The sequence below is a fragment of the Oreochromis aureus genome, unplaced genomic scaffold (genome assembly GCF_013358895.1).
Source record: "Oreochromis aureus strain Israel breed Guangdong unplaced genomic scaffold, ZZ_aureus HiC_scaffold_59, whole genome shotgun sequence".
NCBI lineage: Eukaryota > Metazoa > Chordata > Actinopteri > Cichliformes > Cichlidae > Oreochromis > Oreochromis aureus.
In genome coordinates, this window is record NW_024108957.1 from 289415 (window position 1) to 314167 (window position 24753).

At 39.4% G+C, this 24753-nt stretch overlaps 1 protein-coding gene across 2 annotated transcripts in view; it reads left to right on the plus strand.

Moving 5' to 3' along the window:
• The first annotated feature begins 2019 nt into the window (after positions 1-2019).
• The window catches only part of ech1 (enoyl CoA hydratase 1, peroxisomal), a 28064-nt gene continuing 5330 nt past the window's right edge, over positions 2020-24753 (plus strand). Inside the window, exons 1-2 of one of the 2 annotated variants that reach the window (XM_039607833.1) lie at positions 2020-2191; positions 2286-2362. In XM_039607833.1, coding sequence (XP_039463767.1) covers positions 2326-2362 — 37 coding nt within the window. In that variant the 5' untranslated portion in view covers positions 2020-2191; positions 2286-2325. Of the gene's footprint in view, positions 2192-2285; positions 2363-15283; positions 15435-24753 lie in introns of those variants that run through there. The other variant, XM_031749441.2, reaches the window with a different exon arrangement.

The window sequence follows — 24753 nt, forward strand, 5'->3', positions numbered from 1 at the left end:
GGTTATTTCATATTTTCAGTTGTTACCCTCCACGGCTAAATAAAGCACCTTAAATCGGTTTCAGTTATGTACTGATGAACACAACAATGGACATAAGGGGCTTCTTTCAAAGACAAAACTCTGGTAAATGTTATTTTATATATTATGCTTTGTATGTTGTTCAATATATTTCTATGCAAAACAAGAGGAATTTCAATACACAGCAGTATATTCACAGTTGAAAAGAGATATTTACATACACTTTAGGGAAAAGACAGAAAAAACTTTTTTTTTTACTGTTAAACATCAATTTAGAGTAAACTTTTTTGTTTTAGATAAGTAAATATTGAAATATCTTTTGAATTAGTTAAATGTCAGAATAAAGAGAGAGAGAGAGAGATGTCTATTTTTCATCATTTTCATCAAATTTAGGAAGTTTATTATCTCTTTAATTAATAAGAAAACTCCAGACGATTCCATTCTGAGCTGAAGAAGCTTCTGATAGGTTAGTAGAGTCCATTTCAGTAAATTGGTGGCACGCCTGTGGATGCATATAAGGCACCCCCAAAACACAGAGCCTGTTTCTTTGACATGGGAAAATCAAGAGACACCAGGAAAAGAATTGTAGACCTCCATAAGTGTGGCTCAATTTTGAATACAATTTGCAATTAAGAAATACAGACAATTTCTCTCTTTACTCTTAAATTTAACAAATATGTTTTTTATATTTATCAATCTAAAAAAAATAAACATTTAGTCTGATTTGATGTTTTACAATTAAAAAAGTGTTTGTGTTTTTATCTGAAGAGTATGCAAATATCTGGTTTCAACTGTATATTTGATGATGTTGGTGTTTGGCTTGATTGTCAGCACAACGAGGGAGAGAGAGGAACAGAGAGAGAGGTGGAGAGCAGAATGAGGACAGAACAGAGATGGAACAAGAGCCAGGTGAGACAGACATGTTAGTCAAATGGTTGTTTTCCAAAACTCACTAGAACATGTATCTAGTACCTAGTGTATCTTTTTAGGTTAACCCCCCTCCCGGTAATCCGACATGCATACCCTTTAGGGCTAAGCCCCGGGTGTATAAAATGTCTGGCTCTGCCTCTGGTGCTAGCAGCTTTCAAAAAATTAAAAATAAAATATCCACTAAATTGCATCATATGGACAAATTAATGTGTGTTTTCGCAATTGTTTAATTAAAAAGAAACGATACAGAAAACTAACTTTTTAAAAAAATTAAGCAAATTTTCATCACAGACTTTGGAAACTGTTACTGAAATGTTCCTGTGTATACAGTAGAGTTGGATGTCTCGAGACCACTTTTACGTGGTCTTGGTCTCGTCGGACTTTTGTCTTGGTCTTGTCTTGGTCTCCACTGACTTTGGTCTCGGTCTTGGTCTCGGTCTTGCGTTCTCAAATTGACATAGGCCGTTTCTCAATTCTCAAGTACGCGAGTACGTACTCGCGTTCTCGGCGAGTACGCGAGTACCCGCCGAGAACGCAAGCACGGACTCGCGATATGTACAATTGGAACACCTGCGTACGTGATGATGTCACAGGTCCGGAGTTTTTACTGCCGTCCCCTCTTAATTTAACTGTGAGTAACATGTTATGAAGCTTAACTGTAATCACAGCCAAACCGGTTTACTCAGGAACAAATAAAACACTGAAATAAACCAAACATTAACATTTAGAAGTGATCTAAGTGACTTATATATCATTTTTAACCTCAGTAGTGAAACCTCTATTAATAAAAATAGTGTACATGTACATACGTGTACATACCTTAATAAAAACAAGCAGGTGAGATGTTAGAACGCTTTTATTTCTATTTTAGTGGACACTCAATACTATAGACAGCTGCTGGGGTTTCTTTAACCTGAGTAGTGAGAAGACCGCGAGCGGGGGGGGGGGTTGAAAACGATGTGCCGGGAGTCCACTGTTGAGTTTTGGACGAAATGCATTCTGGGATATTTAGCTGTACCAAGTCCACACCGATGCATGCTCGATAAAACGGGCGGAGCGAGAACACATCCGGGACTTTTTCGCGTTCTCGGCTTGATGCGTGAATGTTCGAATTGTTTATAGTTCACATAGTGACGTCATAGGTTCATTTACTGAGCTGTGCGTTAACATTTGTTAAGTAAAGCCACGCTGTATGTCTGCTGTTTGTGCCGAAGGATAACCGGTGAACTACCGATTAACTCACGTAAGATCCCTGCTGATAACTACTTAGCTTTAGCAAAGCTAACTGGCTAATGTCCAGAGGGCCAGGTGAAGTGAATGATTGTTTCTGTTTGCAGCCTCACTAAACGGTCTGGACTCTGCAGCGTTCAAAGGGCGATGTTGGCAGTGGTTTTCAGGTCAGCTGTCACCAAATGTAAGTGTCGGTGATTTGTTTGTATTTTTTTTCATTTATTTTAACTTTGTTGTCAATTAGTAGGGAAACCGATCAAAGCGTGTGAAAATACACCGGATATTCTGAATGTGTGTCGCTGTTTTAGCTCGGAGCCGTGTGTCGATGCATTTTTTTTTTAATTTTTTATTTTGGAGTCAAAAATTTGAAGCAAAACCTTTTATAGGGATAAATGGGTGAAAACTCGTCAGTGCAGCTTCAGTGTTTTGTAAGCTGCACGGTCAAGCCGTCATTTGTGAGCCGCGGTAAAGCAGCCACCTCTTATCCGCCGCCCAAATTTTCTTGCGCTTTTACACTAGGCTTTACTGCAGCGCCCTTTCGCCTTCATTGCTAATCGCAAACTCGCGCACACATTCGAACAGATTTCATTTAGACAGTCTGATTGCATCATATTCAAAAATTCATTAAAAATCATCCTTGATAGTTGACGTGAAACTTTCGACGCATTCTTTCTGTCGTCCAACTACTCAAACTACGTCTGGAAGTTTCATCTCTATCGTCTGCATATTCCACAAAAATTAAGGGAGGGAATTATGCTCTAGTTCAACACAGTTACTCAAATATTGCATCTTTCCATCTGAGCATAACTGTTCTTTGCGATCAGCAATGAAGGAGAATAAGCGCTGCCGTAAAGTCCAGAGTAGAAGCGCAAGAAAATGTGTACTTTATACAGGTTATAGTAGTGATTTTAATTTGTCATAAATGTTGAATTACTGCTCCATGTGTTTTATATAGTTTAATAGTGTATAAATATGCTTTTTCTTTTTTTCTTCAAACAATAGCTGCATTTGAGTAGCTAGAAGTGAGAAAAAAGGACTTGACTGTGGAAAAACATGAATAAATAGTGGTGGACTGATCACTTGCTTAAACGAAATTACAATTTTAGTGGTTAAATTGACAGAGTTGCGGTGATTAATGACCCCATTAGATATTTGTTTTAATTTTGTTTATCATATCTTGACTTTTACCTTTATTTATACTCACCAGCTACTTCATTAGGTTCCTAGTGTAGGTTGGACCCCTTTTTACCTTCAGAACTACCTTAATTCTTCATGTCACAGATTCACCAAGGTACTGGAAACATGTGACATGGCTTGTTATCCTGCTGTACACAGCCATCACAGGATGGGTACACTGTGGTGATAAAGGGATGGACATGGTCAGCAACAACACTCAGATAGACGTAGTATTCAGAAGATGCTTAGTGAAACCACTGCTGCGAGGCAACATGTTCTTTGCACCAAGATCAGAATCGAGACTCAGGCCAGACAATATTTATTTTTTCTTCTATTGTACAGTTGTTATGGGTCTGTGCTAGTTGTATCCTCTTCCTTTCAATAACTATTACAATTATTGTAAAACTGTGCCACTTTATTGTAAAACTGAACCAATACTGAGGTGTACAAGTGAGTTGAGGCCTTGAATGTAAGCAAGATACAAAATGGTAAAGATGAGAAAAGGCCTATGAATAGTCCATTGTAGTCTTGTAGCTTCCACTACTCTTGCTTCTTGGCCACAGTCTCATGTTGTTCTGTTTTTTCTTCTCAGATAAGGGGTTGCAGTTGCCTAGTCAAACTGTGGCCAGAGCCATGTCATCTTTAGGTGGTGCCACCCCTCCGTTACCCGACCCTGGCCATCAGTCGCCCCTACAGAGTCCATCACGCATGTTGAACTTCACCGGCCTGAGAAACGCAATGCCATGAACAGTGCTTTCTGGAGGCAGGAACCAGAATTACATATATACATATTTTACACAGTGTCAGAGGCATGACAAATGCCCTTATGTGTAGCTGCTATATATTATACCTGAATGCTGGAACCTGTCTCAGAGTTTATATTCAATTAGAAAGTCCACATTGTCCATATTCTTTATTTATCTTGGTGAAAATCAAGAGAAGGTTCATCATACCCAGCATGTATTTACCTCAGCTGGCTTCTCTTACTTATGCTGCGAGCATAGAGTGTGTGTGTGTGTGTGTGTGTGTGTGTGTGTGTGTGTGGTGGGGGGAGGCAGGCAGGCAGAGTGCTTGTGTTTCAAACACTTTGGTCAGGAACCACTTTATAAATAGAACTTATTTAAAAACAGACTTGGACCCCTCCCCTACCCCCACCACCACTATTAAAAAAAAAAAAAAAACTCAACCGACTAGAAAACTGTTGTTTTGTTTGTTTTACATCTCAATATAACTGTCTTACCTCATTCATTCATCCTGCACAGACCAGCAAGTAGGCTAGCTCCCAAGCGTATTCAGTCATCTGACGAGGAGGGAAGCACATATAAGAGTTTTAAATAAATACTAGTGTTGTCAAAATTAATGCGTTAACGCAAATTAATCCGCCATCACAGTCAGCGTGATTAAAATTTTTAATGACTTTATGCATCTGGAGTGCAGAATGACTCAAAATCCCTGAAATGTTTCTGTCAACGCATTTCCTGCAGTTTGTCCAAGTAGAGTTACCTTTGCACGTGCACAAAAGGTATCTGGTAGTGACGGGCAGTTAAACCAATCAACTCAATATGGAAGATGATAAATGCACATTGGCCCTCTCGATGGGAAATTTGAGTATTAAAAGTATAATAAGACAGAACAGTCGACCAACATAAAGTATTATGCACATTGTGCAAGAAGGAATTTTCTTTTCACCGAAGCACTTCTAGCTTAAAATATCACATTGACACAAAGCAAACATTAGTTGGAGATGCTGCTAGGACTTTGGCTAATGCGTCACCCAGCTTGCGACAAACCAATCACGGAGCTTCAGGGGCTCAGTAAGTCTACCTCGGAAATATTGACTGACACAATTGCCAAGTGGATTGCAAAGAACTAAAGACCTATTAATATCATTGAGAGCGAGTGCATTACATAGTTTTGGTTCTTCGTTTCAAGGACTCCCCAAGAGTGATAGAGAGAGGATAAACGTTTACAGAGTTTTTTGTTAACATGAATGTGCAAGTGTTCAATAAACATGTTAAGGGCATATAAATTTACCTTTTTTCTCTGAGTCTGTTTGCTCATGCAAAATGAAAAGCGATTAATATAGAATAAAAATGAATGATATTTAATCGTGATTAATCAAAATTAATCCACAGTAACCCTGTGATGAATCTGATTAAACATTTTAATTGTTTGACAGCACTAATATAGATTATATATTAGTGTATACTTACCTAATAGTATATAGGTTTTTTAAAAAGTTGGATTTCACAGGAGAGAACATGTGCTAAAAGACTGAAAAAAAACTATTCAAACTCTCTTTGAATTTAGGCATACATTCTGTGTGTTCATTCTGCATTTACTTCATTATATTGCATAAATGTCAGTTACAAGCTTAAATATAAAGTTGAAAAAATGAAATTGCAACCAGGCTATTGATCAAGTAATTGCGATTAATCATGATTAATTACAGAAAATTGTGAGATTAATTAGTTAATTTTTTTAATCTATTGACAGCACTAAAAATATACAATTAGAGTCATCCACTACAAACTTTCATGAATCGTTGAGAATCAATATTGCATCATTTAGTGTGAATAAAAATATAATGCCAATACATGGAACTCTAAAAGTGTTAAATTATCAGACATAAAAGAGCTTAAAAAGGCAAACTAATCACTGGAATTAAAAACTAAATTATTATTATTTGGGCGAACGCTGATCTGAACTTGTGTGTTTCTCTGCCAGTGAGATGGTGACTTGCTTTAATGAGCTCTCTGAGGACGCCCAGTGCAGAGTGGTGGTAGTTTCTGGAGCAGGGAAGCTCTTCACAGCTGGTGGGTATACAGAATATTAAAACCTCTGTTCTCTTCTCTCAGTGGAGTATAATCAGTGTGTATAATCTCATCTGTGTTAATGCACAGGTATCGATCTCATGGACATGATGAACAGTGTACTTCAACCAGAAGGAGACGACACAGCCAGAATCTCCTGGGGGATCAAAAAAAAGATTAAGAAATTGCAAGAGACCTTCTCCGTCATAGAGAAGGTCAGAGCGCGTATTAATGTAAAGAGTGAGAAGACTGAACCAGTCACAAACATGAGGTGTGACTGAATTGTCAGATTTTATCAGGAAGGTTCCTAAAATGTGCTTCTTGTTCAGATGTTGCCTCTCTAAATCAAGATAAGTTATATTAACTATATTAGGGTTCATCAAAGCTCATTTTGCATTAATGTCCACTGTTGTGTTGCTATCTTTTAAAATTCAGTCATCAGTTTTTACCATGGGTCAGCTGGGATAGACTTAATCCCCCCACCAACCCTGGCTATGAATTGGATAAATGATGAATGGTGGAAATTTTACTTCAGCCACAGAGAGCCTTAGGAAAGATTAGAAGTTACCAACAGAGGATTTATTTTATGGTTATTTTTAAAATTCCAGTTTTTGTAATGAAATTATATTTTTTTTCCATTGGCATTGCTCATCTGTGTGACCTGCATGAAACAACACAGTAAGAACTCGATACAGGATACAGTGTCACACTGTTAATGTCTGTAGTGTAAGAGCAGTAGGATCCGGCGTGCACCAAGCTTCCCTTCCTTACAGATTCTCCCTCACAATCATTAAAGTACGTTTCCTCTTGAATTGTGTTCTCGCAGTGCCCGAAGCCTGTTGTGGTGGCCATCCATGGAGCCTGTGTAGGAGCAGGTAGGACATTATAAAGATTACTGTGCTGTAGTGAATCATCTTAAGGTACAGAAGTTGGAAAAACACTAAAGTTCCTCGAATGTCTGCTTGAGTCTGGCTCCAAAAGGGAGTGAATTCCCAAAGAGTCTCGTGTTAAAATGTCCAACTTTATAGCAGAAATAAACACATTTACAGCCAAGAAGAAATAAATGTTTGTTTGTTTTTTAAGCCTCTGTTTTATGCATTTTAACACTTGAAGTTAGGAGGATGATGCTTTGAGAAGTGTGCAGATACAAGAAGCTGTAGCCACTGTGTGAAAAGCTTCAAATCCCCTAAAACTTCTAATCGAGTCATTGAGCTGGACCTGTCCAACGTGTTTGTGGTGTTGGTGAATTTTAATTGAAATATCTCACCAAAGAGATTTGCTGTCTTCTGAAGGCGGTGGCTGAAACTATACATATGCTCCTCTTCCCCATGGCTGCTTTTGACTTGACCCTAGAAGACAACAAGATGTTCAAAAATACTATGTTTTCAGGCTTTGATATATAACTGGTTAGTTTACTGCATGGACATGATGCTAGCAGGAGCCAGGGAAACCCACAGGCTGTGATACAGGCTTCTTGGTTGCGGAGGTATTTGATGCATTGAGTTTGGTGGAGAGAGGAGCTTTGGTGAGTTAACCGTAGGTGGTGTTTTCTCTGATAGGTGTTGACATGATTACAGCCTGCGACATTCGCCTGTGTACCCAGGACGCCTGGTTCCAAGTGAAGGTATAATCATCTGATTTTATCATTGTGGTGAGGACAATTAGGAAACCATGGAATAGATAGCTGATTAAATTCAAACCAACGTATGAAGATTTGTGTTAAACAATTTCGCTGATGAATGCAACTGTTTGTTTACTGCCTTTGATATCTATATAAACATTTGAATGAAAACTGCATTAAATGTATTTATCATTCATAAAATTCAAATAGTTCTTTACAAGGACAAATGTACCATCCATGTAACATGAGAAATCCTGATAAGATAGTGTGCTTGTTTGTCTTGGTGCCACAATCCTTGCAGAACTGAAGGGGATACAATAGCTACAAGTGTTCTACACTACAAATGGCACATCAAAAACTACATGTAGACAATGACATCTAGTGCAGATTACACCAAGGGGTGATAATTAATTTTTCCAAAGGCACTAAGCCAACAACAGTATAATTTCTTTTGGAAGAAATGCTTGCAATTCATTGATGCACCTACATACAGATTTGTCCAAAGAATTCAAGCTTAATCAAAGTAAGAATACATTATCATGAAATGCATGTTTTCGTTTTGTTTCAGATAGCTAGCGATGCCATTGTGAAAGTTTTCTTTATTTAAAATTTAACAGTCCTGTTGTGGAAAGGCTCAATGAAACTCTTGTTTCTTTTAATTAATGAGGCACACGTTTCATATCCTACAGCAAGGTTTTGAGCAGAGGCACTAGATCTTGAGATTCTGTTTGCTAAATGTAGCAATGATGATCGCCTCTGCTTTGGCTCCATAGGAGGTTGACATTGGACTTGCAGCAGATGTTGGAACACTCCAGAGACTCCCGAAGGTCATCGGCAGCCAAAGGTAAGCCAGCAGCACGATTTACAATTGGGACAGGTTTCGAAGCAATTTATGGTATGACACTGTTAAGTGACTGAATACTTGTAGGTTAAAAAATCTATTTCTATTTTCAACAGTCTTGTTAATGAACTGGCTCTGACAGCAAGAAAGATGTATGCTGATGAAGCTAAGAGCAGTGGACTGGTCAGGTAAACAATGTTCCCTCATCACTCGTTTTATTTTCCAAATTAAAAGCACTTCTTTACTGTAACAGTTTGAAACCCTCCCCTTCTTCTCCAGCCGAGTGTTTGCAGATAAGGAGGCGATGATGGCTGGAGCTCTGGAGATTGCTGGAGAGATTGCTGGTCGCAGCCCAGTTGCTGTGCAGGGCACCAAAATAAACCTCATCTATGCCAGAAACCACAGCGTAGCAGATGGATTGGATTACATTGTAAGGAGGATTATAATATGACAAAGTTTTCTGTGCATATTTTTGTCAGCTTCACAACGTCACTCTTAAGGTTCGTGTTCAGAGTTCTCCGGAAGGAATCTGGCATTGCTACCCCATTCCCTCGATTTCAGTTTCCTGGTGTATTTTTTGACACTTGATAGCATAAAGGGGATGTGACATGCTCAGTTAAATGCATATGACCATGCTGAAGTTCCCTTTTTAAAGTACTGACTTAAATTCATCATTTCTCCTTCTCCAGGCCACGTGGAACATGAGCATGCTTCAGACTGAAGATTTGATGAAATCAGCTCAGGCAGCCCTCGAGAAGAAGAGTCCCAAAACTATGACATACTCTAAACTCTGAACACCAGTGAAGCAAAGCTCAGATACAGAAAGTGCCTCTTTCCTCCTCCACTATGGCCTTTCTTACACCAATTTTATAAATCAAAATTACATTTACTAGCTGGAGATCTGTATCCACACTAGACAGTATTTTAATGTCATTATGTGTTTAAAAATTCATTCAGGTTCATATTTCTCCTGCTCTAATATCAGATATGGATAATATTTAACTAAGGCAAATCTTAACTGACTGAGCTGAGAAACATTTTGTACATCTGTAAATGACCTTCTGAATGTTTCCTCATCAAAGACACTCATGTGAAAGTGATTTTAAATTTCCAGTCTTGGTAGAATAAAGAGGGCACATCAGAGGATATTTAGAAGGAACAACTGCTCATTTCTTTCTACCGTGCTGCTGTTGAGTCTGTTGTAATGCACTGCTTACCAGTGCGGTATGAAGGCTGTTCTGTAGCAGACAAACGGGCACTGCGAGGAGTGGTGAGAACAGCAGAAAACAAAAAAATATGGCTGCGGGCTGCCATGCCTGGAGGATACTCAAGCAAGCAAAAAACATCATCAGTGATGGTGTCAGAATCACCATCTGAACTGTGGCACTCAGGTAGAGGAAAGAGATCAACCAAAACACACACCTCTAGGTTCAGAGACTGCTCCTTTCCAAACGCCATCTGTGTCACTTACATGCACCAATAAATGTATTTTGTTTATTATTGCTCTGTTTGCAATGACAAGGCAGTCACTCCATCTATAAGAGATTATAATAATAAAAATATATCCTAATGAAACATACCATTTAAGATTAAGCTATCCAGCAGTGTATGAAATGATTACAATGAGCCAGTAAAAACATCTGGAACTATTGTCATTTGTGGATGATCCAGACCTGCATGACTTCCTGGACAGGCAGTGGAGCACCTTCTCTAACAGACCGATTCAGCTCCGCTCCTCTGTCCATAAGGACAGGAAATATCTCACATGACATACCCTCACTCCCTATAATATAATTATCTCTCAGGCAGAGGCATCTGGCAGATTTCATGCAACCACTGTAATAAAATAATTTCCCTAATGCAGGATGAAGTAATTCTCATTTTTATTCTGGTGGTACCTGGTGGAAGAAGCTGGGGGGGTTTCTGGTGCTTGATGAAACCAGATTTCTCCATTTGTTGTGGGCCCTGTCCTCCCTTTGACTTTGTACTGGCCTTGTGTAGAAGTTCAGTTTTCTGCCCAGGCGAAAACCTGTAGTGATCCCATATGTGTCAGGAGTATCGGAACAGTTGAGACGCATTTTTTTCTAAACACCGGGTCTCTGTGGCTTTTAAACCCCAAAATACGCTGCGCCCAAAAACTGGTCCACCCCAAGGATCGGGTCCCCGACACAAACAGAGTAACATAGTGTACGCTGTTAAGTGCCAGGAGGATTGCCAGGATTTATACATCGGGAAACCAAACAACCTCTAGCGAAGCGGATGGCACAACACAGAAGAGCAACCTCATCAGGCCAGGACTCTGCAGTCTATTTACACCTACAGGCCAGTGGACACTCTTTCAACGATGAGGATGTACACATCCTGGACAGGGAAGAACGCTGGTTTGAGCGCCGGAGTCAAGGAGGCCATTTACGTGAAAAGGGAAAGACCATCTCTGAATCGAGGAGGGGCCTAAGGGTACATCTTTCGCCATCTTACAATGCTGTGATTGCAGCCATTCCCAAACTCTCTGTGAATGGTACTCATGGCCATTGATCAGTGGGCTTTGATCAGTGGGTTTTGGTCAGTGATTGTTGATCAATGGTCATGGGAATTTGCATAATTATGATTAAGGAACTGACCTCACAGCCCATTGTTCCCTCAGTGGGCTGGTTTCAGTCATTATGCAAATGTGCTGTTTATAAGGTTTGGGGAAACCTGCAGTCAGCTGAGACTGAATAAGTCACTTGGATGAGTGACGAAACGTTTCTCCCACAAAACGCTACGTCCAGATGAACAGATTCAACTTTTGGAGAAGTTCTAGTTTTTGTGTTACAGGCGACTGGTTGACATGTGTTCGCTTTAGCTTGCTCACTGCCCTCTGGTAGCACTTGGAGCTCACGTTGAGTTTTAGCAAGAGCAGCTTTGGCCGTGATTTCCTTCACCCTGTGGTTGGATCTCTGAAGCAGAGCTGCAAGTTTCTGCTGGTTGACATCTGGCTGGTCTCTGCACAGACCCCACTGAAACTCTAGGACTGTCACTGGAAAGAGGGAAGGAAGTAACGGTCAGGTTTATAAAGTTTTGACTTAAAAAAATTATATAATCTTAGGAGAGAAAATATGTATATCAGTCCTTTGACGTCTGTACTACAAAGCAATTCAAAGTACTATTGTCAGACTCAGGAGAGACTCAGAGGCAGACTGTCTCAGAAGTTCACAATTTATTGACAAACGGACACCAGGTGCAGATATATACAGGTGAAGGTCACAGGGAAGGGGTCTCCAGGAAACACAGGCACGGGGAGGGAAACACACGGGGCTATGTACAACAATCCTCCTCTGCCGCTCAGGCTTGGCTCTTACACTCCGGCTAAAGCTCACCAAAACGGCGGTCCTCAGGCTGGTAAGTTGAGTCTGGCACAGGGAGAAGAGAGCAGGTAAGTCACAGCACGAATGAAACTCAAGAAATAGCTTGAATCGAGCGTTACACAATAATCCAGCGATGACGCATTCTCAGCCGCCGCCTTAAGTAGTGAGCGTGATGATGAGATGATCGTTTGCAGGTGTTCGAGCCAGGGGCTGGAGTCGCCATGACTCCGCCCCGGTAGAGCGCAGAGCGCGGGAGGAGAGAGAGACGTAACACAACAAAAAACGCTTGTGGCCATACCGAGTCAGCTGAGAAGGCACAGGGACCATGACAACTATATTGCTTTTTGATGATTAACAAAAAAAGTAGACCATTTAGAGCCCCTTACTACCAGCACAATGAGGTCTGAGGGATCCTCCAGAAGGAATCATCCTGTAACATGTCTGGTCAGTAGTCCATCCATCCATCTTTTTTCACTTATCCATTCCGGGTCCCTGGTAGGGACCATTGACTGTAGAAAACAGTCAATGGTAGGGACACAGTCAAATGCCTTCTCCAGGTCCACAAAATGCACCCTCGAGTATTCTCAAGATGGGCGCCGTTTGTAAAGTGAAACATGCTGAAATTAACGGCAACATTTTTCCACATTTAGCTCAAAACCTTACAAAAACATGTTTTTTCGAGTCATTTTTTTTACAGCATTTAGTAAAATATTTCTAACTTTTTATATTTAAAACACAATTTTAAATGTTAAATCTAAATGTTAAATGTTATATTTAAATCTAAATATTAAGTGTTAAATCTAAAAATTATATTTAAACCTAAATGTTAAATCTAAATGTTAAATGTTATATTTAAATATAAATATTAAGTGTTAAATCTAAATGTTACAGGAAACTAAATATTTAGCTAACATGCAAATTTATTGTACGGATCAACGGAAATACCAAAATAAAAGCTTTACGAAAACCTCCGGTGCAAAAGTGTGCCCGGTAGTGGTCAGCCTGTGTCTGCTCTCCCCTGATGGTCACTTCTCAACGCCATAAGCGGCTTCACTTCTTGCCTAACAGCACGTCCAGCGATCTAGCTGAAAACATCGAAACATCCGTTTTGTCGGCCATCCAAAGGTTCAGGAGTAGTGGACTCTCAGCAGCTGCAGTCTCCACTTCACAATCGAGGCAGTACATGTCCAGCTAAATCGCTGGACATGCTCGGTAACATTTAGATTTAATATTTAACATTTAGATTTAACATTTAAAATTGTGTTTTAAATATGAAAAGTTACAAATATTTTACTAAATTTCGTAAAAAATGTCTCGAAAAAACATGTTTTTGTAAGGTTTTGAGGAAAAATGTTGCCGTTAATTTCAGTATGGTTCACTTTACAAACGGCGCCCCATAGTGTTCCCCCTCCGTGCATCGCTACCTTATCGAGATGAAGGGGTTGGTGTGTCCCAGGGATCCCAGGGGCTATGTTGTCAGGGTGCTTTTTCTTTTTCTTTCTTTTTTAAAAAAAAAAAAATACTTTATTTAAATATCAAGTTCACAATTACAAATACACATCACATAAACACTGTACACAAAATATATTGCTTTACATTTTACAATGATAAAAACTCCCACGGCAAGTCGTTACATAGTTTCATATCTATAGTTTTCCTCTTCCTCGGGTCCGCTACAATATTTTTACATACTACGGAACTACTTATCATTTTTTGTTCTATAACCCCTTTACCCCTTGTTTTCCATATGTGTACATTTATAATGCACATCACCAACCAAAACAATCTTCTTTTATTTTCACTCATCTTTTCTTTAAACAAACCATATCTTACTGCTTTTAGTTTATTTTCAATATCAAAACCTAGTTTATCCATCTTCTGTCTTATTTCAACCATCCTGTATGATATCAACAGATGATCAAGAGTCTCGTCCTCATCACAGTTCTTCATAGGGCATTTCTTTGTAGTAACGAAGCAACTCCACACAGCTCTTACTGGGAGACGTCCGACATAAGCCACACTGCATCTCTCATGTTGTCGGATATTACTATTTTCTGATTTTCTTCTTTTTCAGCAAACTTATATTGTATCATGCCTTCGGGTTTTTTTAAAAGATTTATTTTATTATATATTTGTTTTGAATTTAATTGTAAAAGATTTAAACCACAAAGTTTCCACTGTTCTACAAAATCCCCGAACACAAGTTTAAAGTATGGCACTCCAGTTCGGGCTCTCCCTTTCATTTTTTCCCACAAGGATTTCTCCCCTTGGATCCAGTGGGTGCTTCCCTCTAATGCGCTATATACGTTTTTTTTAAAGGGAATCATCAAAATGATACCAAGATCTGGCCCTCCTAATCCTAACCAAAATAAACCTAAAATAAACCTGCTAACCGCCGCGCCACCGAGCTGTCAAACCAGGATTAAAAAAAGTAGGAAAGCTATTACAAGGCGTGATACATAATTTTTTATATTTTTGTACTTGACAAGTTAAACCACAATAAACAGCAATAGCATACCCATTGTGTTGTGAATGGTTGTCTGCCTCTTCTAACCCCAGTGATTTTCCTGTGGTTTGAAATCCCATGTGATTTTGTTAACTTTGTGGTTCCAGTGAACTAACCACTCTTTCTACACTGTATGATGTCATCTCAACAAGAACAAATAAAGTTGTTGAATTTCATGCAGATCCTACATGATTTAATTACCTTCACCTTGGCAAAATGAAGTTATTTTGTTCAAATTACAAGTTAGAATCTTGTAAATGTAACAACCACACAATTTCGTTTTTTGAGTCTACAGACCAATAAACAAAACAACTAAGTGCCACTGTGGGACATATCATATCAAAAATGTACGCGTATGTGCCATTTACGCGTGTCATAAAAAATACGTTTAACAGTTGATTAGTTGAAGAGTTAGAGGAGCCTGAAGAGGAGCACGGAGAAGAGTCTGGAGAGCATGTACAGGAGCCCGGCGCAGCTTGCAGATGACCTGGACGACGTACACACTGTGTACAGGTGGGTGAGCGAAATTTAATAATTTTCTAAAATGACGTTTTTAGTTTTTAGGTTTGGGCGGACTTGCCCTTCTTGGGAGCATGAAAGCAGTTTGAGATGAAACCTGGCACAGATGTAGAGTAGGTGGGCCAGAGAAGAAATTTGTTGAAAGTTTCACGTCAACTATCAAGGATGATTTTTAATGAATTTTGAAATATAATGCAATCAGACTGTCCCAATGCAATGTGTGTGTGCGCGCGCGCATGTGTGTGGGTCGATACGCGCTGCCGTAAAGCACAGTGTAGAAGTGAAAGAAAATTTATGCCTCGGAGAACAGGCGGCTGGCTTCACCGCGGATCACAAATGACGGTTCACTTGACCGTGTTCACTAAATAGTCTGGACTCTGCAGCGTTCAAAGGGCGATGTTGGCGGTGGTTTTCAGGTCAGCTGTCACTAAATGTAAGTGTCTATAATTTGTTTTTATTTTATTCTTTTACTTTAACTGTGGTGTTAATTAGTAGCAAAACGTATCAAAGCGTGTGAAAATACACCGCATGTTTTTGAATGTTTGTCGCTGTTTTAGCTCGGAGCCGTGTGTAGATGCATTTTGTTGAAGTTTTGGAATCAAAAATGGGAAACAAAAGCTTTTATAAGGATAAGTGGGTGAAAGGTCGTCAGTGCAGCTTCAGTGTTTTGTAAGGTGCAGGGCTCACTGTGTGTGCTTTAATTTCACCCCTATGAAATATAAAGAGTATTTTCAAAAACCAACCAGAAAAGATTACACAGCTTCGAAAATACACGACTGAGGCAGGCTGGTCCAAATATTAAGATACCTTTATTAACTGCATTTGTTAAAAGAAAAAAGTTTACTCTGGACAACGACCCATAACCGAAGGTCCCACAGATACTGAGTATCCTCAATTCACTGCAATTAAAAAAAAAAAAGAAAGAAAGAAAAGAAAACAAGAACAAGTCACAAATGTCTAATAGGACACTTAACATCAGACGCATTGCTCACAGTCAAACTACAAAATGTACTCCCAACCAGAGATGGGCAGTAACGCGTTACTGTAATCTGATTACTTTTTTCCAAGTAACGAGTAATGTAAGGGATTACTATTGCAAAAACGGTAATTAGATTACCGTTACTTTCATGTAGGAACGCCTATGCGTTACTGCGTTACTAAAACCGTGATTTTTTTGCGAACGTCTCATGACAGTGACGTGGCGAGTGCGCGACGTTCGTGACAACAGCTGTCTGCAGATCATAATATATCGAGTCTTGCGGACAGAGTGTAGCATGCAGCGTTTAAAGCGTGGAAGTACTGACCTTATTTTGAGTTTGATTCCATAAAAGTGACAAAAACATTAGTGTCCGTTGTGCGTGGGAAGAAAACTTCTTTTACAGCGAAAAAACCCTAAACTTCCAAGCAAGCAGCGAGTGTACTACGACGTAATGTGAAATTCACAGAGAAACTCGCGGATTCTTCCACTGACCGCTGCGGCACACCTGCACCAGGGTAAACCTCCGCCTACTCCCGTCCTGCTTTACAGGTGAAAATAGAGCAACAGGACCGCTAGTCTTTGATTTTATTTATTTTCTGCTGTGTTTTACTTGCATCTATTTGAAAGAGTGAGTGTAAACACAAAAAATATTTTATTTTATGTGCTGGAATGTGCAGAAAATAGGTTTAAATGTTAAACAAATTTCTTCCAGCCAGAGAATGTTGCATATAATTTAATTTTTGCTTGATGCATAAAGTTAAAAGATTAAAATTAATAAAACAAGTTTTAAAAAGAGACTTTTCCATTTGATTACATTTTGTATGATGAATTATGCAGAAAAAGTAGAATTGGGCTGAAAGATCTATCGCTTTATCACCTATTCAGGTTGTAAATCGTGTTTTTAAAAAGTAACTAAGTAACTAATTACTTTTGAAAATAAGTAATCAGTAAAGTAACGGGATTACTTTTTGGGGGAAGTAATCAGTAATTAGTAACTGATTACTTTTTTCAAGTAACTTGACCAACACTGCTCCCAACATAATAAAAACACACACGACATTTGATCCCAGCGCACTCCAAAAAGGAATGACGTTCTCTCTGACGAATGGTACAAATCAAATGTGCAGGTACAAATGTCACTGCAAACAAACACCAGCAAAACGTAAGTGATCCCCTGAGCCTGGCTACGTGGGTAAACCAAATATAAACCGTGTCACAAAACTGTAGACAGAACAAGACAGCAGTTCCTTAAAGGACGGGGCCAAACGGCGGCTGCTGCAGACGTTTCCCTCAGCTTGACTGGGCCGAAACGATCAACACTGCCCGCCGAACAGAGGCTACAGCGGGCAGCAATTAAATCCCCAGAATTAAGGACGCTATATTGAACTGCCGGTAGAAGGGCAGCCGCCCTCTCCACAACGGCAGGAAATAAATGACACGGCCACTCTGTAACTGTACAGCCTGAAAAGTACAGCTACAGTACATTAGTGTCCAATACCACACTCACAAAATGAGCAATGAATGGGGAAAGCTTATCTTCTTCTTCTTCTTCTTCTTCTTTTTCTTTTTCTTCTTCTACTTCTTCATATTGTTTATTGGTGGTTGGCAAACAACAAAATGATGCATTACCGCCACCTGCTGGTGTGGAGTGTGGACCGAAATGTCAAAAATAAAAACCCATTCAAATCTTCTCAAACAAACTAGTCTGCCTTATCCATCCATCCATCCATTCGCTTCCGCTTATCCTTTTCAGGGTCGCGGGGGGCGCTGGAGCCTATCCCAGCTGTCATAGGGCGAGAGGCGGGGTACGCCCTGGACAGGTCGCCAGTCTGTCGCAGGGCTAACACACAGGGACAGACAACCATTCGCACGCACATTTACACCTAGTGGCAATTTGGATTATCCAATTAACCTATCCCCACAAGCTGCATGTCTTTGGACGGTGGGAGGAAGCCGGAGTACCCGGAGAGAACCCACGCAAACACGGGAGAACATGCAAACTCCACACAGAAAGACCCCGGCCTGATGGTGGAATTGAACTCAGGACCTTCTTGCTGTGCGGCAACAGTGCTAACCACCGTGCCACCGTGCTGCCCCTGTGCCACCGTGCTGCCTTAAAAAGCCAAAATATGGCCTGATAACATTCACTTCTCAAGTTCTTATGAAATAAATCAACCAAGTCCACTTTCGTATCGCCAAGCTTTTTGATTAATTGTCTTCTTTCAGCGTCATATTTCTGACAATGCAATAAAACATGTTCTGTTGTTTCCTGTTCTCTGTTGCAGTCACACTCCCCTGTACGGTGTTTTCCTATTAAAAACAATGTGCTATTCAAACCGGTGTGTCCAAATCTAAGTCGAGATATAACTGTCTCCTCTCTCCCTTCCTGTGCTTCTCATTTCTCCTATTTTCCTTTGGATTTTGTAAAACCATCGCCCTTTCCTCTCTTCCTCCCATTGCTTTTGCCACCTTTCTTTCATTTTGTGCCATATTCTGTTCTTAATATCTGTCCTACTAACATTGATAACCATTTCCACCAACGGTTTTTTTGTAGCTTCCTTTGCTGTTCCTTATTGCCATTTCATTTCCCTTAACTCCATGATGCGCTGGTACCCATAAGAAGGGTACCTTCTTTTCTTCTTTTGATTTTAACGGCAGCTTGCATCCAACAATAATGCACTGCTGCCATCTCTTGGGTTATGCTGCTACATAGTCAAACATATATGATCAAATAATGTTGAATCCTGGATATGGATTTGTAAGCAATGAAATTTGAAATAAGGGCTACCCCCTTATTTCAAATTTCATTGCTTACAAATACAGGTAAAGGGTAAACTTCATCCTACTCCTTTTCGAGCACACACATTCTGTAGACATAGATATATACATGAAAACTTGATGATTTTTAAGTTTTGTTTTTTGTTTTTTTCTCTTGTTATTTCAATTATATTTGCATGTTCGAATCTATCTATCTATACATCATTTCCATTTGCTTAAATCCTCTTAATGAGTCCGGTATTTCTCAAAAAAACGAAATATGTGTCCTTTCCCTTCATCATGATTTAACTGAGCAACCACATTTTCAAACTTGAATTCCCTATTACTACCCATTTCTACACTCAATATTCTTCTTTAATAATAATAATAATAATAATAATAATAAATTTTGTTTGAAAGCACCTTTCAAGACACCTAAGGACACTGTACAATAGAATAAAACACATAATAGAACAATGACAATGAAGAAAAATAAGAAAACAAAAGCACAAGGTAAAATAAACAAACAATAGGTTTACAGTGAATATGCAGATTTGAATAGATGGGTTTTGAGTTGAGATTTAAACTGCGGGAGAGAACCAATGCTTCTTTTATATGGGGGTAGAGAGTTCCACAGCCTTGGAGCAGAGCAGCTGAAACCTTTGCTTCCCATGGTGGTGAGGCGGAAAGAAGGCACAGAAAGCTGGATAGAAGGGGGAGACCGTGCAAGAGAGAATTACAATAGTCAATACGGGAGGTAACGAGACTGTGGACAAGAATGGATGTAAACTGGGTGGAAAAAGAAGGACATAATCTGTTAATGTTACATAGATGGAAATAGGCAGAACGGGTGAGATTATTGATGTGAGATTTAAAAGATAGTGAACTGTCCAGGATGACGCCAAGGCTCTTAACCTGGTGTGAAGGGAAAGCTGTGGGGTTATCAATAGTGAGTGAGAAATGATTAGCCTTCAGTAGCTTGGATTTAGTGCCAGTAAGGAGGATTTCAGTTTTATCCTCATTAAGCTTAAGGAAATTAGAGCTGAACCAGGATTTTAATTTGGATAAGCATTCTGTAAGAGAAGAAGGTGGGAGGGAGGAATCAGGCCTGCAGGTGAGATATAACTGGGTGTCATCAGCAAAACAGTGAAAATGAAGATCAAATTTACGGAAAATGGCACCAAGAGGGAGGATGTAAATTATGAAGAGAAGAGGGCCTAAGACTGAACCTTGGGGTACTCCAGAAGTGACTGGGAAGAGACGAGAGCAGAATGATTTGAGTTGAATAAACTGGGAGCGGTCAAGGAGATATGATGTGAACCAGGCTAGGGGTGTGTCGGAGATACCAAGAGAGGAAAGTCTGCTTAGAAGGACAGAGTGAGAGATGGTGTCAAAGGCTGAGCTCAGATCCAAAAGGATGAGAATGTTGAGAAGACCAGTCAGCTCCGAGTAAAAGATCATTAGTAACTTTAAGTAAAGCAGTTTCTGTACTGTGACATGAGCGAAAACCAGATCGAAATCTCTCATAGATGTTATTATTAACCAGGTGTAAATGAAGTTGAGCTGCAACTACTTTTTCAAGTATTTTAGAGATAAAAGGTAGATTAGAAATCGGACGGAGGTTGTTAAAGTTGTTAGGATCTAAGGAGGGTTTTTTCAGTACTGGAGTGGCTGAAGCAATCTTGAGTGAACGATGCCGGTGGTGAGTGAAGAGTGAATGATAGCAGAGATGAGTGGAAGTAAGGAAGAGAGGCAGGATTTCACAAGCCATGTAGGCATGGGGACGAGATGACATGTGGCAGGCTTTGATTTACATATAAACTAAGAAATATCAGATAAATCAGGAAGATCAAAGGTGGAAAAAGGCTCAAAATGGAGAAAAGGTTCTGGAGAGGGGGTAGACACAACATTTGAACTGAGTTGCTGGTGAATGTTATTCATTTTTGTAGTGAAGAACAGCATCAAGGAGTTACAGGTTTCAGAAGAATAGAAGTGTGGTGGTAAAGCATTGGGGGGCTGAAGAAGTTTGTTGAGAAGTGAAAACATAGTCCTGGAGCTACCCTCACAAGAAGTGATAATACCAGAGTCTTTATATTGGAGTACATGATATTTATAGATTTCTGGGTCAACAGTTAAAGCAGATTTCTTATAACTACGCTCTAGCTGCTGAGCTTTGGCCTTCAACGCTCGGAGGCAGTGATGGGTAAGTTACTTTTAAAAAGTAATTAATTACTAATTACTAATTACTTAGTCAATATTGTATTTAAAATACTTATCTAATTACCAGTGATGGGAATAACGGCGTTACAAGTAACGGCGTTACTAACGGCGTTACTTTTTTCAGTAACGAGTAATCTAACTAATTACTATTCCTATCGTTACAACGGCGTTACAGTTACTAACAAGGTAACGCGGTCCGTTACTATTTTTCAACAAACAGACGGTTGAAGCTGTGTTCAGCTTACCGCATCTTATATCAGCTGCACGGAAGTAGCTGTAAGTAATCTGGACGCTACAGCTTTAAGCAGCTGCGCGCTCCCGCGGATGGTAATCACGATCACTGTCTAGCACAACACCTGGAGCTAAGGAGGCAAAACAATCGAGTGCTGCTGTTTGACTGAGGAAGAATAAAGTAGTCGTGGTAAGTCAATCACATGACCACTTAAAGACAAAGCAACAAGGTACCAGTTTTTAAATTGTGTTGATAGACCACGTAAAACCAGATATGATAAACAATATATACGCGGCGTTTTTTCCTCAATAGTTTCGCCACGTTAGCGCTAGCAAGCACTCTCTGCTTATGAGCAAAAAAACAAAACAAAAAAAAGTTTTAGGAGTGACGGCGAGAGAAAGAGAGAGAGCGAAAGAGAGAGAGAGAAAGAGAGGGAGAGAGAGAGGGAGAGAGAGAAAGAGAGAGAGCAGGAAAAGAGAGAGAGCGAGTTTTGAGATGTGAGATTTGTGACGTTTAGCGTGTTTGGAGTGTGTAGTTAATGTGTTGTCTTGTGTAGTTAGTGTGTAGTGTTGTGGATAGTTTTGTGTTGTGTGTCAGAACAATGAGGCGACTGCTGTCTCCAGGTAGAAACAGCAGTGATACACCTGCTGCTGTCAGACCTGCAGGTATCAGGCTGTGATGTTCTCCTTTATAGTGGACAGAAATGATTTTTTTTGGAGTGGCACAAATAATTTGTGGCATCTTATTGAAGAACAGCTGATTGTTCTTTAAATAGTTTGAAATGGTTATTTAAAAAAACGGTAAAGGTAAATGGATGCAAATAACTTTGTTGTTTGCAAAACTTGTGCATAGGATTTTAAAATTGACAATTAATATTTGCATTTGAAGTTATGAAATATGATTCATTAAACATGTTTATGGTTGTTACAGTAAAAATATAACTTTTTCTACTGTGATTTTATGTTTTTGTCTGATTTTAGATCAATTCTGGTTATACAGTATGTCAAAATGAAAACAGAACTGTAAATTCAGGCACGTGAGGTTGCGCTAAAAAAGAATGATACCAAACAAGGCAAAGTAAATAGTTTTAAAGGTAAAATGTGGAGAGAAAATCAAGAGTAGTAAAAAATGGCCAATTATACCCTGGACCCCAGGGGTTAAACGTTCTTTGTTTTTTTTTTTTTAAGTAACATAATAGTTACTTTTCCAAGTAATTAATTACTTTTAGAATATTGTAACTCAGTTACTAACTCAGTTACTTTTTTGAAGTAGTAACTAGTAACTATAATTGAATTACTATTTCAAAGTAACTTGCCCAACACTGCTAATTACTGTGTCAGAAAAGTAACTTAATTACTACATAAGTATTTAACTAAATACTTCTTAAAATCCATATAAACCTTGAGTGGACAAACAATAGAAATTAAACTCTTTAAATAATAAATACATTTTTTTAAAGACGGACACTCTACAGTACGCAGCGGTAGCATCTGTTCCACAATGTAGCCTGGCAAGCCTGCAGTCATTTTTTAAGCTCACCTTCAGACGCTTTCTGTGCTGCTGAAGTAAAATCACGTTTTGCTGCTTAGCAGGAGTTGCCGCGGTGTTATCCATGGATGAACAAGGATCACTCAGAAGTGTTCGTCTATGCTCTGTGTCAGGCGCTTCAGTAGATTACTCGCGCTATTAACAGCAGCCGATAGTTTTTTCTCCCCAGCACATAGCTTACACATTACTGTAATGTTCTTGTCCGACATCTTCCGCTGTAGAATACGACTATGCAGCAAACTGGCGCGAAATGACGTGCAGCTGCACTACAGCGATGATAAAGCGGCAGAGTTTACTTCTACGTTTAGAAGATACATTAATGAAATTAAATAATGATATTCCGCGAGTTTAATTATTTTACAATGTAACGCAAGTACATTGTAAGTAACTGTAATTAAAATACCTAAAAATGAACAGTAATTAGTTACTCTACTTTTTCAGTGGAAAAGTAATTTAATTACAGTAACGCGTTACACCCAACACTGCTCGGAGGTCAGAGGTAAACCAGGGAGCAGAGCGAGCAAAGGAAACTGAGTTTTTTACATGAGCCAGAAAATCAAGGACATTGAGTAAACAATTATTATAATATAACAACAGATCATCGGGGTAGAATAGAAGTCCGGATTCTGAATATTGTCCAATCTGGTAACGAGAATGTCCATATCAATGTTCTTGATGTTGCAGAACAAAATTAGGCGGGTTGGCTTGGTAGAAGTGCAGCAGAGAATGAGGTTAAATGAAAGGAGGAAGTGGTCAGTTACGGGGATTTCAGCAGCAGAAAGATTCGAGGGAGTAAGACCAGAATAGTAGCTCAAGTCTAAGGTGTGTCCTTTGGAGTGAGTGTGAAAGTCGACAAACTGTTTGAATTCAAAGCCCTTGAGACAGGAGGAAAAGTCTCTGGTGAGCAGAAGGTTATTATTAAACATATGAATGTTGACATCTCCCATCAAAATAACATTTGGGGAGAGAGATGAAAGGTGGGTTAGTAGGTTCGCAAAATCACTGAGATTAGGTTTGGGGGGGCGGTATACAGTAGCTATGATGGTGGGAATAGGTCCAGTCAGCTCACATGAAAGGCACTCTAGAGAACTTAATCGATCAAAATTAACTGGCAGGACTTTCAAGTGCTGGCGAAAAATGATGGCGAGACCACCCCCACGACCTGAGCAGCAAGGTTTCGAAAAGTAAACAAACTCCGGAGGAGTGGATTCATTCAGTTGAGAAAAGTCATCAGGTTGTTGCCAGGTTTCAGTTAAACAGAAAAAGTCAAATTTACAGTCAGATAGGAGGTCTTGGATGAGAGGTCCCTTATTTGTCAGTGAACGGCTGTTTAGAAGACCGAAGCTGAGTCTTCTTTGACTGATATACTTCCTGCAGCTAAGAAGCACATGTTCTATTGTTTCTATAGCATTACACCAACTACATACACCAATTAGTTGTTTAAATGTTTAACTATCTTAAAAAGTGTGCCATTCAAAAAGCAATGACCTGTTCTTATTTTATTTATAATTATCTCCTCCCGGCTACTTATTCCTCTGTTTCCTGTAATTTCATCTGTATTTTGTATGAATGGGGAAATGAAGCCTGTGTGGCCTCATACCGACAGACACCACCCTGCAATTAAAGTACAGGGGTGTGTTTCCACTCAACACAACCTGACAAGCAGCAAGAACGAGCAGTGGAGAGTAGTCCATCTATAGTTTAATTGCGTATAAATATGCTTTTTCTTTTTTGTTTTTTTCTTCAAACAAAAGCTGCATTTGAGGAGCTAGAAGTGAGGGGAAAAAGACTACACTGTGGAAAAACATGGATAAATAGTGGACTGCTCACTTTCTTAAACAAAATTACTATTTTAGTGATTAAATTAGAGTTGTGGTGATTTATTACCCCATTAGATATTTGTTTTAATTTTGTTTATCATATATTTACTTTTCCTTTATTTACACTCACCAGCCACTTTATTAGGTTCCTTGTGCAGGTTGGACCCCTTTTGATTTCAGAACTACCTTAATTCTT